At 38.8% G+C, this 17,177-nt stretch overlaps 1 protein-coding gene across 2 annotated transcripts; it reads right to left on the bottom strand.

Moving 5' to 3' along the window:
- Positions 1-1,137: 1,137 nt before the first annotated feature.
- Positions 1,138-3,208, bottom strand: LOC104230011 (growth-regulating factor 1-like). Of its 2 annotated transcripts, none has more exons than XM_070174057.1 (4): positions 2,843-3,208; positions 2,300-2,717; positions 1,808-2,193; positions 1,138-1,718 (listed from the first exon to the last, which is right to left on the bottom strand). In XM_070174057.1, the coding sequence occupies exons 1-4, from the start codon at positions 3,015-3,017 to the stop codon at positions 1,693-1,695; spliced, it is 1,005 nt and encodes a 334-aa protein (XP_070030158.1). In that variant the 5' UTR covers positions 3,018-3,208; the 3' UTR covers positions 1,138-1,692. The 2 variants fall into 2 exon arrangements, with proteins under 2 accessions (XP_070030158.1, XP_009781044.1); XM_009782742.2 differs by having other exon boundaries at positions 1,143-1,700; positions 2,843-3,207.
- Positions 3,209-17,177: the final 13,969 nt, after the last annotated feature.

The following is a 17,177-nucleotide window of genomic DNA, read 5'->3' as shown; positions in this document are numbered from 1 at the left end:
CTTACTTGTCTACTTTATTATATTTGATTTATTGGACCACTAGTAAATGTCAATATCGAGCTATCGTCACTACTTTTTCAAGGTTAGGCTAGATATTTACTGAGCACGCGTTGATTTACGTACTCATGCTACACTTCTGCACTTATTGTGCAAGTATACATTTCTGGTGGTCATTTGGACGCAAAGGCGCGGCTATTGCAGGGACTTTACGGCAAGTTACATCCTATATTACGATCCGCAGCACACGGAGTCTCCTTAGTATTCATTTATGTTATCCTGTCCATTTTACATTCCTAACAAATGTTGTATTGGTATTGTATTTCCTAGTAGTTGATCATGCACTTGTGACATCGATTTTTGGGATACCCTAGTAGGTGTTTATGATTTGGCTTAATATTGTCATCTTTTTATTTTATATCTTACTAATATTGTATGTATTCATGATTTTAAATGCATTAAATTCTTTATTAAATAAAACTTATGATTTCAAAAGATATAAAATGAATAATTACTTAAATTGTTCTCCGTTAACTTGCCTAATGACGACGTTGGACGTTTTCACATCTTTAGTGGAATTTGGATCATAACTACTTGAAAACTAATATACAAATTTCTAGATAAAAATTTAACATGAAAATGGCCGTCATAAAGCTGCCATACCACAGAGGCTCCGATTTGCTGCAGATCCACTATAGCTTCTTTCCGAACTTCTTATTTTTGTTAAAGAAACTATTCTAATGGCATGTGATTCAACATTAAATTTTCTTTAATATTCATTTTTAAAAAAAAATATTAAAAGAGCTTTCCGACAAAATATTATCACCTATTTTTAAAACATAGGTCAAGCTTCCTTGAAGGTTAAATCTTTCTTAGGGGTGACCATAACATTTTGTCCATTAGACAAACTTATATCGTAAGTACCTTTGAGATTCTTTCCAGCCAGAAACATTTGCATGTGTATCAAACAGAAGTATTCACATGAGGATATAATCCAGAGAGGACCACATATTATATTTACGCTTTCCTAAGATTGCACACGAGTAAAAAGAAAGAAGCCAAATGTGTGATCAGGCTTTACGTTATGAAAACCATAGCGAAAAGGTTATAAAAAATCCAAAATATCAACTGGGTCCATTAATTCAATAGTAAGCAATAACTTAAAGTAGTCACTGAAAGCAACCACAGAAAAAGCCAATATTCAAGATGTCATCCCTAATGAATAGAGCGTACCAACATGTGGCAAAACTCCAGATACCTGGCTCAGCCATTCATATACAATAAAACGAAATAGTGCTAATAGTGTAAGAATACAATGCAGACAGCCAAATACATGTAATTGCTCAGTTAGCCAGAGCACTGCGTGCTTCTAATGCTGATTACAAGCCCCACACTCTTACATAATAAACAAGAAGAAAAAAAATACCAAGAAATTCTCAAGGACTAATTGGTGCACGACTTGAAAATTAGTGGATAGTAAAATATTTTTTTAAAAACTGTTTTTCTACTCTAATTTTTGTTCTCCACAGAATTTGAAATCACAATATCACATATCATAGCTCTTGTCCTCGGGACAAAAAAGAAGGAAAAAGAAAAACAGTTTAAGAACACAGTACATATGCATACAGAATGCTTAGATGGAAAGCACCGCCCCACCAGCATTTAAGTACTACTTTGGCCTATGCTCCACACAATTTATTTCCCTGCAAAACAAAGTGCAACTTTAATGGTCAAAGTAATAAGCATGTAAATGCTGAAGAAAAAGTAATGCAAGTAAATAAGTCATGTGGAAAAAGATATTGATGCTTACCATTATGGGTGATGAAGAAGTCATGTGAAGAATCTGGTACTGAAATTGAGAGGTGGGTTTTGGAATCAAGCCACGAGTCTTTGTTGTGTTGATCAGGTGGCAGTTCATCAAAGAAGTGATGCATTACTTTCTTGGGTTGCTGATGATCTTCTGTGTCTATTTTCATATGCATATTAGCCTTGACATCATTTCCCAGTGCATAATAGTTGTACTGATCTTGTCTTTGTTGTTGTTGTTTTGAGGATTCACTGAAGCTTTGCAGTTGTAAGTAAGACTCCCCAATTTGTGAAGCAGAATAAGTCCTCTGTTTCGAATGGCCAAGTGGTGAACCCATTGTCAATGGTGCCAGTTCCCAACTGCTATCATCTATTGAACCAGATGCACTTCTATATATTACACCCAAAAATATCAATAATCAATCAATCAGTTGCTATATCAATTCCAATCTAGTTGGTACAACAATAAAAATGAAATGTTATTCAAGATACAAACCTGGAATAAGCACCAGAATAAAAGAGGAACTTGGTCTGGTCTTGAGATGACAAACCGATATTGCCAGGGGGTCTAGAGGAAGAAGAATGTGGATAGAGAAAGGAGTGTTGGGGTTCATTTGAATAAGGGAAAGAAGCTGGGGTAGATGGAGAATAGTTGTTTGAGTTGTTCTTGATTGATGAGATGGGAACTGCTGTTGGGGGCATTGTTGTTGTAGTAGTAGTAGTAGTTCTTGTTGTCATTACTTCCACAGGCTTTCTTGAACGGTTTCTGCCTCTGTGCATGTGTCTCTCACAATACTTGGAATCTGCATAGGCTTCTTTTGAACACCTCCATTTCTTCCCATCTGTTCTTCTACACCTCCCTGGCTCTGGATCTATTTTCTTCCCAAATCCCAACTGAATACAGTTCCATCCAACTGCAAATATATACAATACTATTCAAATGTATACATAGCTTTTGAAAACCAACATCATCAAAATATCAATATTTGTAGATATTTATGCATAAAATAGAGAAAGAAAGGGGAGTAGAGGAGTGTACTGTGTTGGGGTTGGTGGAGGAAGAGGTTTGAAGAGTCTAAGCTCCTTCGGATGGTGTAGAGAAGATCAGGAGGGACAGGCATTCCAGAGGCCATGTACTTGTAAATAAGAGCTTGATGCTCTAGTTCTTGCCACTGAGTTGCTGTAAATGGATATCCACTTCTTGCTCTACTCATTTTTCACTACAGAAAAAGAAACTAGTCTTCTAAGACTTCACACAAACCGGTAGACGAAGGCGGCAAAGGTAATCCTGAATAAGTAAAAAGAGCCAACTCTAGAGAAAGAGAGTGTGTGTGTTTGAGAAGAAAACAAAAAGGAAAGGCGCTGTTGGTAAATGAAAGAGCTCTTTGGGGTAGAAATAGTAGGTAAACTCAGTTTGAATTTTACTCCACATTTTTCACTGTTATACGAATAATCACTTTTATTAAAGATTTAATCTGTATATAACATTAGTGCAATGGATTTTTATCTTATTACGCAATATTTGTCAATATATCGTATTTTTATTCTTTCCTAATTTATGTGATATATTTTTTGTTTTAGTTTATTAAAAAAAATGATATATTTTTATATTTTACAACAATATAATTTTAAATTTTTCATAATATATTTAAATAAAAAATTATAACTATATAAATATCTATAACTTATTTTAAATCGCAAATTTGAAAAAGTCTTTTTTTTTCTTGAACTCATTGCCTAGTCATAGTGCACTATAAATATTGGGACAGAGTGAGTAATAATTAGCTTATCTTACTTTTTTAATTGTAATTTTACTATTGAACGGTTAGATATACTCCATCCATTTCAATTTATGTGAACATATTTGATTGGGCATAAAATTTAAAAAAAGGGAGAAGACTTTTGAACTTGTAGCGTAAAATGAGGACAAATATTTTGTGTGGTTATAATTCATTGCATAAAGGTAAATTATTTTCAAATAAGGAAAGAGGTCATTCTTTTTGGCTCGGATTAAAAATGAAATAGGTTCACATAAATTAAAATAGAGGGAGTAATTATTTATAAATCATAATTTGATCATGTAAATTGGTATAAATTTTTTTAAAAATTATCTGTGTATTTGGAGCATTTAAAATGTTCTCCCTCTGTTTCAATTTAGATGAGATAGTTTGACTCGGCACGAAGTTTAAGAAAAAAAAGACTTTTGAAACTTATGATCTTAAAATTTTAAGGGATAAAAACATTACGAGGCTATGATATTTTTGTAGTTATTAATACTTCTCATCGAGGATAAAAATATTATGTTATTTCCTTTAGAATTAAAATATTTCCTTTAGAATTATGTTATTTATTTTGAAACACACTCAAAAAAAATATCTTATCTAATTTGAAGCAGAAGGAGTAATTTTTTTAGACACCATTTGGTTGGAGAATCTTCTATACATGAATAAAACTAATGGTTCAGACCATAATATATTACTGCCACCTCTCCTTTTCTCCTCCTTTCTCTTTCACTAATTCACACACACTGACACACACAATAGATACAGAGCCTCTAGAGAGTATACTACTGTGCAAATATAATGACTGAGGCTCTCTGTTGTATGTATATGCTATGCTATGCTGCTGCAACTATTCTATCTTTATGACAGCTCTTGTCACTGACAACTATACGGAAATCCATAAACTAAAGGCTCTGTGAAAAAGCCAGGCTCTGTAAGAAAGGCCTTTAAACAAGTCATAAAATCATTATTATATGTTTTTTCCTGCCTTAGCTTATAAGAGTTGGTGTGCTTTTCTGATACCTACTGCTCAATCCTCTGGTGGATGGATCGCGAGAAGATTGTACGGTTTTTTTTACTTTTACTGCTTAATTTACTGATTATGTATATGCATTTAAATTTTACTAGTCTTATAACTTGTTTGGATGATTACTATGTATTATATTTCATAATGTATTGTATAATACTATATTATATTGTAACGATCTGATCGATCTGATCGATCGTTTTAAGCATTTGCATTCCGTTCAGCTATTTGAAGTCTTGAGAAGTTTCATATGATGTATTATGACGTTTGTGAAACGTCGGCGTTAGTTTTCAGATATTTCAGAATTAGTTTGGAAGAATGAATTTCATAGTTGAAACTTTAAGTTGGAAGAGTTAACCAAGTTTGACTTTTTAGCATTCGACCTCGTATTGGAGTTTTGATTATTTAGTTAAGTCCGGATGGTGATTTTGGACTCGGGCGTATGCCCAGATTTGCATTTGGATAATTTTAGAAGGTTTCGGCACTAATTGACGAAAGTTAAAAGTTTGAAGGTTTGAAAATGTTCATAGGTTTGACCGAGGTTTGGCTTTATTGATATCAGGGTCAGATTTCGATTCCGCAGTTATAGTAGGTCCGTTATGTCATTTATGACTTGTGTGCCAAATTTGTGATCAATTCGAGGTGTTTAGGCTTTTCGCTCTTAGTTTTGAATTTTGAAAGTTCATTAACTTCATTAAGTCAATTTGAGGTGCGATTTATGAGTTTGATGTTTTTAAGTGAGATTTGAAACATCGAGTAGGTCAGCATTATAAGTTGGAGCTTGTGTGCAACATTCGGGGTCGTTCGGAGTTGGTTTGATAGCATTCGAACGCTTGGTTGCAATTCTAAAAGTTCTTGAGTTCTCCCTTCAAATTTCATGCGTGTTGATGTCTGATTCAAGTTCACATGATATTTCTAGACTTGTGTGGATGTTTAGCGTGGAACCCCGAGAGCTCGAGTGAGTTTCGGGGGTGGTTTCGAACTATATTTAGGCCATTTTCAGTTGCGGATTTTTGGCTACAGAGGTATGCATAGCGATCGCGAACATTTGGTCGCATTCGCGAATAGCAAACTGCAGTTTGGGGCCTTGTGAATTGCGATCGCGTAAGCCTTTTCGCGATCGCGTAGGAGAAATTTTTGCTCCACAAAACTGACTTTAGAAGCTTATATCTTGCAATCTATAAGAAATTTGAAGATGATCCAAAAATAAAAGTTGTGGCCCTTGATGTCTAGTTTTCAGAAAATTAAACCATTTGTCATTTGGAGTTTTGTACAAAATTTTATGGCCATTATACTCGAGGCTATCTGGAAAAAATTTAGAAATTGCTGTTGAAGAACTTGTTCATCACGATCCTGAAGTGATGTCCGCGATCGCGAAGAAGGAATCCTGGGCATTTCGGACCTTTGAGCCATTTATCCATATTTAGAGTTGGGGACGTCGAGATTTAGCGAGTTTTAGACGATTTTACCATATGGATTGGGGTAAATATTCTCTACTCAGTTTTGGTTGTATTTCGTGAGTCTATCTTCGTTTTTGGTAATTGGATTGTGAATTTTTAAGAGAAAATTGAGTGGTTTTGTCTAAAGTTTCATAGAATGAATTTTTGAGTTTTCAAGATCGATTTGGAGTCAGATTTGAGTGAAACTAGTATGATTTTACTCGTAATTGAATGAGTTTGTCAAATTTTGTGAGTTTCATCGGGTTTCGAGGTGCGGGTCCGAGTTTAACTTTTTGGTTGACTTTGGAGTTTTGATTAAAGATTCAACCTTTATCATTTGGAATTGTTTCCTTGGACATTATTTGATGTTCTTGAGTTACTTTTGGCTAGTTTCGAGCAGTTCGGAGGTCGGAATGCGCGGGATGGCATTTTTGGATCATCGTTTGGCTTGCTCGTTATAGGATTTGGCTTGTTCGAGGTGAGTAACACTTCTAAACTTGGTGCTGAGGGTATGAACCCCTAAATATACGTGATATGTGTTTGGTGTTTACATGACGCACATACTAGGTGACAGACGCGTGGGCGTATAGATGGTAGGCTATAATCTTGTATTTTAGTTGCTTATTGCACTCTAAATTGTTGCATTTAATTGAGTTTGAGCTTTAATCGCCAGTGTTTTGCACTAATTATGTATTTTATGCCTTGTAGGAGTGATTTCGAGCTATATAGATATTATGGAATGTATTCTGGAGCTTTGAAGTCTGAGTAAAAGCCCAAGGATTAAGGTGGGATCGTGTTCGGGGATCAACGGATGATAGTGCACTTTAAGAACGAAACGAAGAATTGAGCAGGCATACTGCGCATTATCCAGAGAAATACATATAACTTTTTGCTCAAAAATTTGTTTGGGCTCCATAATATATTGTTGGAAAGCTATTTAAAAGGGCTACAACTTTTATATTTTAAATTTTCACAAATGCCCAACATAACACCACCCAGGTGCGCGATCACGCATTGGGCGCGCATGTGGGGCATAACTTTGTGAAAATGAGCGCCCAAGTGCGCGGCCGCACGTCTAACTCCGAAAAATGTCCTAGTTCGCGTAGGAGAAAGTGTTTTCGCTTGGGCCCGACCCTACTTGATATATATACATGGAAAAATGGTATTTTTGAGATTTTTTACATATCTAAGACCTAAGGAGGCTAAGGAGAAGTTGGAAAAGCAAGAGCACAAGGAATCCATTATTCAATCCCAACTCAAGACAAGGGTTTAGATTGTTTTATGTTTTTCTTTACTTTAAACTTAATTGTGATGAATTACTCCATATCTATGGAGTAGTTATCTTCAGGATTTGATGAATTTTGTGTATTGATTCTTGTTTGTGGATTGTAACTCTAGTTTTATGTATTAAATCGTTTGGATGTTTTAATCGTTGCATCTATATTCACTACTTCATGTAATCGAGAGAGGCATAACTTGTGATATTTTTGCATTCTATCTTGTTGGTTAAATTCATTAATTCTTCTTAGTAATAGAAAGAGGCTAGTAGAATTGTTGATTAAACCTAATTAGGAGTATAACCGAGAGAGGTTCTCCTAAAGACCAATCCACTACAAATTCTTGCATATCTTCACGTGCTTAAAATTGGTTCATCTTGTGAGTTTAAAACTTAATCGAGAGAGGAGTTTCTATTAAACAATTGAATTAATAACCAAGTGAATTCGAGAGACTCACTTGAACATTAGAAGTGAACTATCTAGAGTTAGATCCCAAACACTTGTCTTTCAACTATCCTATCAACCATATCTTCTCCCAATTGATAACCTTCTTGCTCATTACTTGCGTCGATTGTCAGTAACCAATTGTTTAGATTCTTAGTTAATTTTAGTTTAAGTCATAGAATTCTCAATTGTTGATCATCTTGGATAGCAATTGAACTATAAACTACGAAAATTCTGTTTAACTGCAATCCCTGTGGATACGATATAATATTATACTATAGTCAACTAGCGAGCATATTTAAGTGTATGTTTCAAGCTCGTAAAATTTTGGCGCCGTTGCCGGGGATTACAATCAATAGTGTTTGAAATAGTTTATAGTGCTAATTTAGGTATTTTTTTCTTTTTCTCATTTTTTGTTGTTCTTTGATTGTGCGCAAGCTACAGGTTAGATTGGTACATAACTCGATCTTCTGGGAAAGAAGTGCAACCATACAAACTGAGAATTGAGAAACATATGTGAAAGTTGAGGAAGGAAAGAAATCTCCCCGAGATTTTAGAGAATGTTGGGCAATACTCAACCAAATAAAAGATGGCGGGCGATGATGATAATGTGGATTTGGCGGCGAGAGAGGCAGCCCGACTCAGAGAGAAAGATGTACGGGATGCTGAAGAAGCAGCACTTAGAGATGCACAAATTGCTTACGAGGAGGAGAGGGCTCGACGAATGGCTCAGAATCAGCCCTTAGGTGCATATCAGTTTGGAAACATAGCCTCCGGTCCTGGAGACCACTTGGTGATTACGCTAAACCGGTCTACAACCAAGGTTTATCAAGTGTGAGACCACCTCCAGTTACAACCAATAATTTTGAATTGAAGCAAGGGTTGCTCCAAACCCTCCAAAATAGTTATGTCTTCAGAGGAAAGATGAATGAAGATCCAAACAATCATCTAATGGACTTCGAGGAGATCATGAACACCTTTCAATATAATGGTGTGTCACAAGTTGCAGTTTACTTAAGGGTATTCCCCTTCACTCTCAAAGATGTTGCAAAGCACTGGCTTCGAAGCTTTCCCTAGGGATCAATAAGAACATGGGCGGAGATGACCAAAATTTTTTTTGCTAAATATTTCTCCTCAGTAAAAACGGGCCAGTTTAGAAGAGAATCCATAACTTCTGCCAGAATGAGACGAAAACTGCGTTTGAATCTTGGGAGAGGTTTAAGGAGATAGTGCGAAAGTGTCAACATAGAGAAATTGAACTATGGATGCAACTTCGGGACTTTTGGGATGGTTTGACACCGGCCTCATACAGAACATTGAGCACTGCAGCTGGAGGCCCATTGATAAATAAAACTCCAGAGGAGATAGTCATTATTGTAGATAAGTTATCTGAAGATGCAAATCAGTGGCCCTCAGAGATTACTGAAAGAAGAAGATCAACTAGTGTTTACCAAGTTGATACTAATACGTCTGTGCAAGTACAACTTAATGCAGTGGCAAAGAAAATAAGAAAGCAGACTTTAGTATCGATACATAATGAGCCTCATGCAGCCTGTTATATATGTGGAAGAGGACAGCCTACTCATGAGTGTCAAGCTACCAAGGAGGAAGTGAATGTTGTGGGTAATTATAATTTCAATGAAATGGGTCAAAAGCACCCCGATTTTTCATGGAGTTCACCTGGGGGCACATCAAATGCATGGCAACAAAATAACTCCAGATTTCAAGGAGCTCCAGGCTTTCAAAGTCAGTAGAGGCCGCAGTTTCAGCCTCAATTGCCAATTCAATCCGGGTTAGAAGATCTGATGAAATCCTTAATTATCAAGACTGATAAGAGATTAGATGCTCATAGTGCAGCTATCAAAGAACTTGGGGCAGGTCTTCGGAACGTGGAGAGACAAGTGGGTCAAATTGAAAATATATTATCCGAGAGAATCCTAGGTACGCTGCCTGCTGATACTGAAAAGAATTCCAAATAAACGGTAAATGTTGTGACCTTGAGAAATGGACAAGTGTTGAAAGATTCCATTCTAATTCAAAAAGAAGCTGTGCCTAGAAAATAAAGTGGGAAGGAGCTAAAAATTTAAGATGATAAAAAGACTGAGAAGAAGAAAGGTAAGAAGAGGGCTGAGAAAAAGAAGGAGGAGGAAACTTTAAGAAGGGAGGAATCTGACGATGTGAGCAAGCACATGCCTGCTCTATTTTTTCCGCAAAAACTATATAGAGAAAAACTAGACAAGCAGTTTGAGAGATTTTTATATATGCTGAGACAGATTAATGCAAACCTATGATTCACTGAAGTTCTCTCCCAAATGCTAGCTTATGCAAAGTTCTTGAAGGAGATCCTTACAAAGAAATAGAAGAGACCAAGGTGGTCAAGCTCACAAAGCATTGCAGTGCAATCTTGTAAAATAAACTCCCACAAATGTATGGAGATCCATGGAGTTTTACTATACCTTGCTCTTGAGGCACTCTTAATTTTGATAAATTTGTATGTGATTCTGGTGCCTCAATTAATTTAATGCCATTGTCTATTTACAAGAAATTAGAGAAGGAGATTGAGAGATAAGGTTGGTGCCCATATCCTTGCAGCTGGCAGACCAAAAAACTATAACACCTAAGGGGATAGTAGAAGATGTTTTTGTGCGGGTGGATAAGTTCATATTTCCTGTAGACTTTATAGCAGTGAATATGGAGGAGAACAAGGAGGTCCCCCTCATCCTAGGAAGACCATTTTTAGCAACAGGTAGAACTACACTGGCTATACATGATACAAAACTCATGCTTAGAGTGGGTGAGGAGACGGTTGCTTTTGAGATGAATGTAGCAACTGGAGTGAAAAATGAGAAGCCTGCTACAAGTGTTGAGTGGAAGGTGAAGGGCGTGAAAGAGAAGGCTCCAGTGATAGAAAAAGACAAGTACGGGGTGTACCCTAAGAAGGCTGAGAAGAAGCTGTCCGCGTGAATGTGTACACTAGTTCGGGCGCGTGGAATAGAGCTCGACTTTGATTCAGGCCCCGACTAGAGAATCAAGGAAGTTTCCTCTACCTTATGCTTTTTAATTGTGTGTCATGGGGATATGCCACATCTTAAAGTGTGGGGTGGGGATATTTGTATGTTGTATGTATATGTTTTTCTTTTTTGCTTTTTAGTAGTTAGAAAAAAATAGAAAGAACCATAAATTTTTTAATTTTTTTGACTTTTCTCGATGTTGGATATCATTCGACGGGGTTTTCGAAGGATTAAAGTCGAAAGAAAAAGACAAAAAATATTTTCTTTTGTAGGTAGTGTAATATTTTCCCCTTGGTTTTTCTTTGTGTCGCGGTTCTTTTCCAAGGGTTTTGTTTGAACCGGGTGTCAGGATCCAAGTTCTCCCTCCATGAACTGTCGTGACGGCACCTAGTATCTACGACTAGGTAAGCCTAACCATTTGCGGAAAAAGGAAATAAAGATACGAAACTAGCAAATTACGGGTAATATAATAGAAAAGTTTAATATGTCGCTCGGCATATACAATAATAGCACTCTCGACCAATATTAACACTCCCAAAATTCGAAATCTCATGAATCACAAACTAAAGGAAATACATAATGTTTTAACTCCAGAAGTCTAAACAAAGTAATTACAGAAGGTCTATAGCTAAAAGAGAGAATAGAGAGGGACTCCTTGGTCTGCAGACACGGCAGATATACCTCGAAGTCTCTGAAAGTTGCCTTGCCTCACTGATAGTATGGTTGAGCCGAAGAACCTGGATCTGCACACGAAAAACATGTGCAGGAAAGGGCATGAGTACACCACAGTGGTAGCCAGTAAGTGCCAAGCCTAACCTCGGTCGGTTAGTGACGAGTAAGGTTAGGACCCTACTGATTATATATATAAAATACGGTAAAATAGTATGAAGTGAGATAGTATAATTAAAAACACTAACAGTCCAATAAGAGTAAAATCGCAGACAGAATATATTCAACCTCGCTCGAATTTATTCGCATTCAACCTCGTTCGAATAACTTAAAGTGTCAAACATTCAACCTCACTCGAATCGACTCACATTCGACCTCGCTCGAATTTATTCGCATTCGACCTTGTTCGAATCACTTAAAGAGTCAGATATTCGACCTCGCTCGAATCGACTCACATTCGACCCCGTTTAAATTTATTTACATTCGACCTCGCTCTAATTTATTCACATTCCACCTCATTCGAATCACTTATTGAGTTAGACATTCGACCTCGCTCGAATCAACCAGCGTTTGACCTCGCTCAAATTAATTGACATTTGACCTCGGTCGCGTCAACTAAGTCTGGAACTCTTACAAAGGAAAAAGCATACGAAGAAAAAACGAAAATAGCCAAAAACATACAGTGAAAAGACAATAGTCATTCCATTCCAAAATAGAGAATATCTTACAAAGGGACCCTCCTCCAAAAAAGAAAAAGAGGAAAGAGGAAAAATGACACTAAGTACAAGAAAATCACACTACCATCGCCACCTTCACCGCCCGGCCCAACATCACCATCTCCACCCTCGTTTGTGCCATCAGCATACTCATCATCATACCAAGAATCAGATGCAAGCCTGTTCAAGTCCTCTTCATCATCGTCATTCCCCGATGTGGCAGGGTCATAACCACAGGCAAGCCTGGCATCACGTGCCTTAATACGGGCATCTTCAAAGTCGGCCTCAGGAACCTTCCCTGTTGTCATCAAGTTTCTATTCATGTCCAGCTTTGCCTCAGCATGGATCCACATCTCGTATAAATCACGAGGAATATCGAGAAAAGCGGAAGCACGGGAGGAAAAAGGTCGAACCAACAATTGTGCCTTCTCAGCCTCAAGGGCGGCGACTTGCTCACTTAGGCTCAAAAATTCCTTCTCAAGCCCGCCAATCCGCTCATCAATCAGCATCTCCCTCAGCACGGCCATTTTCGCATCGGTTTCATGCTCAGACCTAAGGACGCGGATAACACTCTCTAACGCCGCCGCCTTTGCCACAACCTCTATCCGAGCTTTCTCGAACCTCACAAATTCGGCCACCTTCTCTGTCAACTCACTACTTAGACTGAAAACTCTAATTGAGCTTTGCTCAAGTTCATCCTGCAAGGTCGTCACTTGCGCTTGAAGGTCGACGCATTCGGCCATGACCCCCTTGCTTACCTCGAGCTCTTCGTCCTTTGGCCTGAGCAACCTCTCAAGCTCATTGCATCTTCCAATAGTTCGCAAAAGGTCCTCGTCCTTCTAATCCAACTCCTCCCTAAGGGACTGGGGGTTACCACCTACTCTAAGCCGTGCACGCATCTCACGATACTTGTCACGATAACGGACATACTTCGAAGACATCTTCTGAAAAATGACCTTCTGCCTCTCTTCTCAGCGGGCACTCTCAATCTCCAAAATGAAAGTCTGAAAAAGAAAAGAGAGTAAGAAGAAGACCAACAAAGAGAAGAAAAAGACACAAGTTGTAGAAATGATACAATCTCGAAATGCCTGAAGGGTCCTATTTTCGGCGATAGAGCAAAGGAGGGGACCATGCTCACCGTATCCTCCAACAAGTCGCAACCCAAAGGAATTACGATCGAACGAGAGGATCCATCCGTTCTTACCTCCACCCGCGTAAGCCCATCGTCGAATATCCTCGCCTCATCGGGATCGACATCGGAGCCAGATTCATAATCATCTACGATCACTCTCTTCGCCCTCTCCTCACCCGCAAATGGAACATTGGCCTGGCCTGATGTTAACGGACCACTCCGAGGAGTGATCACAGCTGCTTCTGGTCGCCCCTTCTTCCACAGAGGTGATCTCCACATCTGAAGGAGGCGCGATCTCTATATCTAAGGCCATACCGCCCCCCGAATTGGCCGTGGTCAACTTAGGTCCACTCCCCACCGACTCCTTTTCGTCCACTCTCCTATCAGCCTCTACCCTTTGCCTTTTTAGCAGAGCCTCTCCATCTTCGCCCTGGTCTGACTCATTGACCAAGTGAAACACTATAGAAACCGGAATCTCTGCTAGTGTGGCGGTAACCTGGCGACTAGGACCATGCGAGGACGGGTCTGAGGAATAGCAGCCGCCCGAGCAGGTTCACTTGCAGCTACAACAAGTACGGGCTCGGCCGAAATACCCAACTAGCGAAAAGTAGGCATAGGAGCCCTCGCCCTCCTTGAAGCCCTCCGACCTACAAACTAAGAAAGATAAATAAGAGACATGATAGAAAGGACAATATAAAGGTCAAAACAAAGTCAAAGGTAACTCACCGGCCGCAGATCTACGCCCGAACCTCTCATTAAAGTGCGGCCACTTGCGAATCCCCATAGTATGAGGCAAAATCTGACTCACCTAGTCACGAATGTCAATGACTAGTGAATGAGAAACCCGCTCGGCTGCAAAAAGAGAAAGAGAACGGTCAAATTGCCCCAAGGGGGGGCTTACGAGCAAAGTTCCACTCCTTGGGAAGTCCGTTGTGGTTTGATACCACGTGTTGTCTTCACGTAGAAGAAATTTTCCCAAAAGCGAAGATTAGTTTTGTCGTCCATCTTCACCACCAACCCTTGGTCCCGCGGTAGCGCATACGAATCATCGTGACCCTATGAAAACTTGGAGCAAATAGGTGAAGCAGATGGCGGAGAGAAATACCACGGTTGGCCAGCTCTGCATACTTGATAAGTATAAGGAAAAGCTTGTATAGGTACGGAGAGAGCTGATCCGGGCATACATTGTAGAAATAGCAAAAATCCTCCGCCAAGGAAGGAAGAGGAAGTGTGTAGCCAACAACGAACGGGTATGCGTAAAATGCACAGTACCCTGGGTGATGTATTTGCACTACATCCCTACCAGCAGGGATGATTTCAACATGGGGCGGGATTCGCCACTTAGCCCTAAATGCAACAATCTCCACCGCATCTATCTCGAAAACAAAGGGTTCAGGTTCACCCTCACGTGGGTTCTTGAAGTCTGACCTAGCCTTCCCTAAATATGGAAATATCTCATCCACGGTGGGGAAGTTTTTATTTTCTACCATAGCTGCTCCTTTCTTATAAGGAGGTACGTCCACAACCAACATTACATGATCAGAGGAAGCACTAGCCATTTTCCTGATTGTGTGCAAAAAGGAAATGAAAAGATGAGTGAGATGACAATAGTAGAAGATACTGATGGGAGAAATAAAACACAGAAGTTGGAAACTTTAAAAAGGAAAAACTCAGGTTCTAAAGGCTCTAGAAATGCAAAATTTCAAATGAGGAGTGCCTATCCCTATTTATAAGAATATGGGCACCCCAATCGAGAAAGCCCAAATGCTGCCTCATTAATTTCGAAATGGAAGAGGCGCGGGAAACGATGCAACGTATTGGGAACATGCGCCATAATGACGTATGATGAAATGATGTCATTTCAAACTGACGTAACAATCAGGTATGACTCTTGAAGCACCATGTCACCACCTCTCCATGAAAGGGTCACTCCTCGGTCAACGTGCTCAGATTTTTCAAAATTGCAGCTGGCAAAGTCCGCCCACCGAGCTCGTCCAAAAACAACCCCGACGGGCGGAGGGACTAACTTTTTGGGTCAAAATCTAATCGAAGGGACCTCATATGAAATAAGGAAATCAAGAATCAATTAGGTCGAGGTCATGCTTAAGAAGCAACATTGGCGAGCCGAGCAGCGAATGTCGAGGTCGAGCACTCAGATCGGCCAAAACGGCTAGTTTAGAAATAAGATATTTCTAAAGAATATTCTCTGTATTTGTACTTTCAATAGGTAAGGGGAATGTCCCATATAAATAGGAATAGAGATAGAAAGAGGGGAATCGAATTTTCTATCTTGATAAGCTCTCTCTAGAAAAGTTAACTCCCACATAACTACAAACTTTATCTTTATACAAGATTGGATTTACTATGTTATTCCATGCTTTCCCACGTCAAATCAAATAAAGTATTTGATATTTCGACGTTTGATTATTTTACATCATTGTCAGGGGGAGAATCATCCCCACTTGTGGGATTACACTGGGTTGTTGTTGTTGTTGTCAGAGGGAGAATCATCACCTCGTTATACATCTGGGTGAATTATTCTCTTTATTTACAGCTATTGCCATCATATTTATTGCTTGCCTTCATTCCCTAATTTATTCAAAAGAATATCATTAAATCTCCTTTTGGCTTTTAATAGCTTTGAATGTGGTTTCTAGGATATTACTATCCATCAATCTTGGATCTAGGACTTATTATATTTAACTAGAATTTACCTATTACCATTTACTTAATTGGTCAAACTGTCACGACCCCAAACCGGACTCGATCGTAATGGCACCTCTCATGAAGACAAGGCCAACCGACACAATTCCCAAATCAACCATTTTCCATTTAAAAGTATTTTTTATACCATTTATAAACCATTAATCTCATAATGAACATTTAAAAGAACAATGCAGAATAATTACACAAGCCCGACATCGGGGTGTCACTAGTCATGAGCATTTACCAAGGTGTGAATACAACAAAACAGTCAAGTGTACTAAGTACAAAAATGGAAATGAGATGAAGAAACAGTGCTGCGAACGTCGTGCAACCACCTTGCTAACTCTGATGACTCCGCGTCTGAGCAATCAATACCCGCTACCGGGTTCTGAAATACCTGAATTTGCACACGAGGTGCAGGGAGTAATGTGAGTACTCCAACCCAGTAAGTAATAAGAGTAAATAAAGACTGAGCAGTAGGAAACAATGAATCCACATTCATGATAACTCAATAAGCACACCGGCTGCTAATTCAGAATACGAGTCGATCGTCTTATTAAAATCTGGCCTTTTGGTAAAAATCATTTGAAAATGCTTTCCGACAATTTCAGTAGGGGTTCAATACCATTTATAATAAAAGAGATGAAAAACCATAATTGGCCCCTCGGGCAAAACATAGTTCGTAAACAGCCCCTCGGGCAAAATAGGAATCATAAACACCTCACAACATGAAAATCTCAGTGGAAATAACAAAGCCAAATTAGTGATTAAATTCTGAACATCTCATAAACCCCAGCTTAAATGAAAGTTGTTTTAAAACATTTGTTCAACACTTTCGACAGAGGTTCAATATAAAGATGAGTGAAAACAGTCAATAAATCAACATATTCGATAGAAACTCATTTTAAAGTGGAGTGAAAATCAATAAGTTCATAAACAGGCCCCTCAGGCAAAGCATCAATCATGTGCATGTATATATCTATTGCCTCTCGGGCAAGCCTTTCAGTCACTCGAGACTCAACTCTTACCAATCAGCGCTCACACTCAGCACACACACTCAATAGGTACCATATAGTAACCACTACTACACGCAACCCGATCCATATATCTCGTCGGCGGCGCTCAGTAGTGGTGTGCAGACTCCGGAGGGGCTCCTATAGCCCAAGCTCTAT

This window comes from Nicotiana sylvestris, chromosome 5, assembly GCF_000393655.2.
Source record: "Nicotiana sylvestris chromosome 5, ASM39365v2, whole genome shotgun sequence".
In the NCBI taxonomy this organism is placed as follows: domain Eukaryota; kingdom Viridiplantae; phylum Streptophyta; class Magnoliopsida; order Solanales; family Solanaceae; genus Nicotiana; species Nicotiana sylvestris.
The sequence above is the reverse complement of the archived record's forward strand: the minus strand, read 5'-3'. Positions and strand labels throughout refer to the sequence as shown.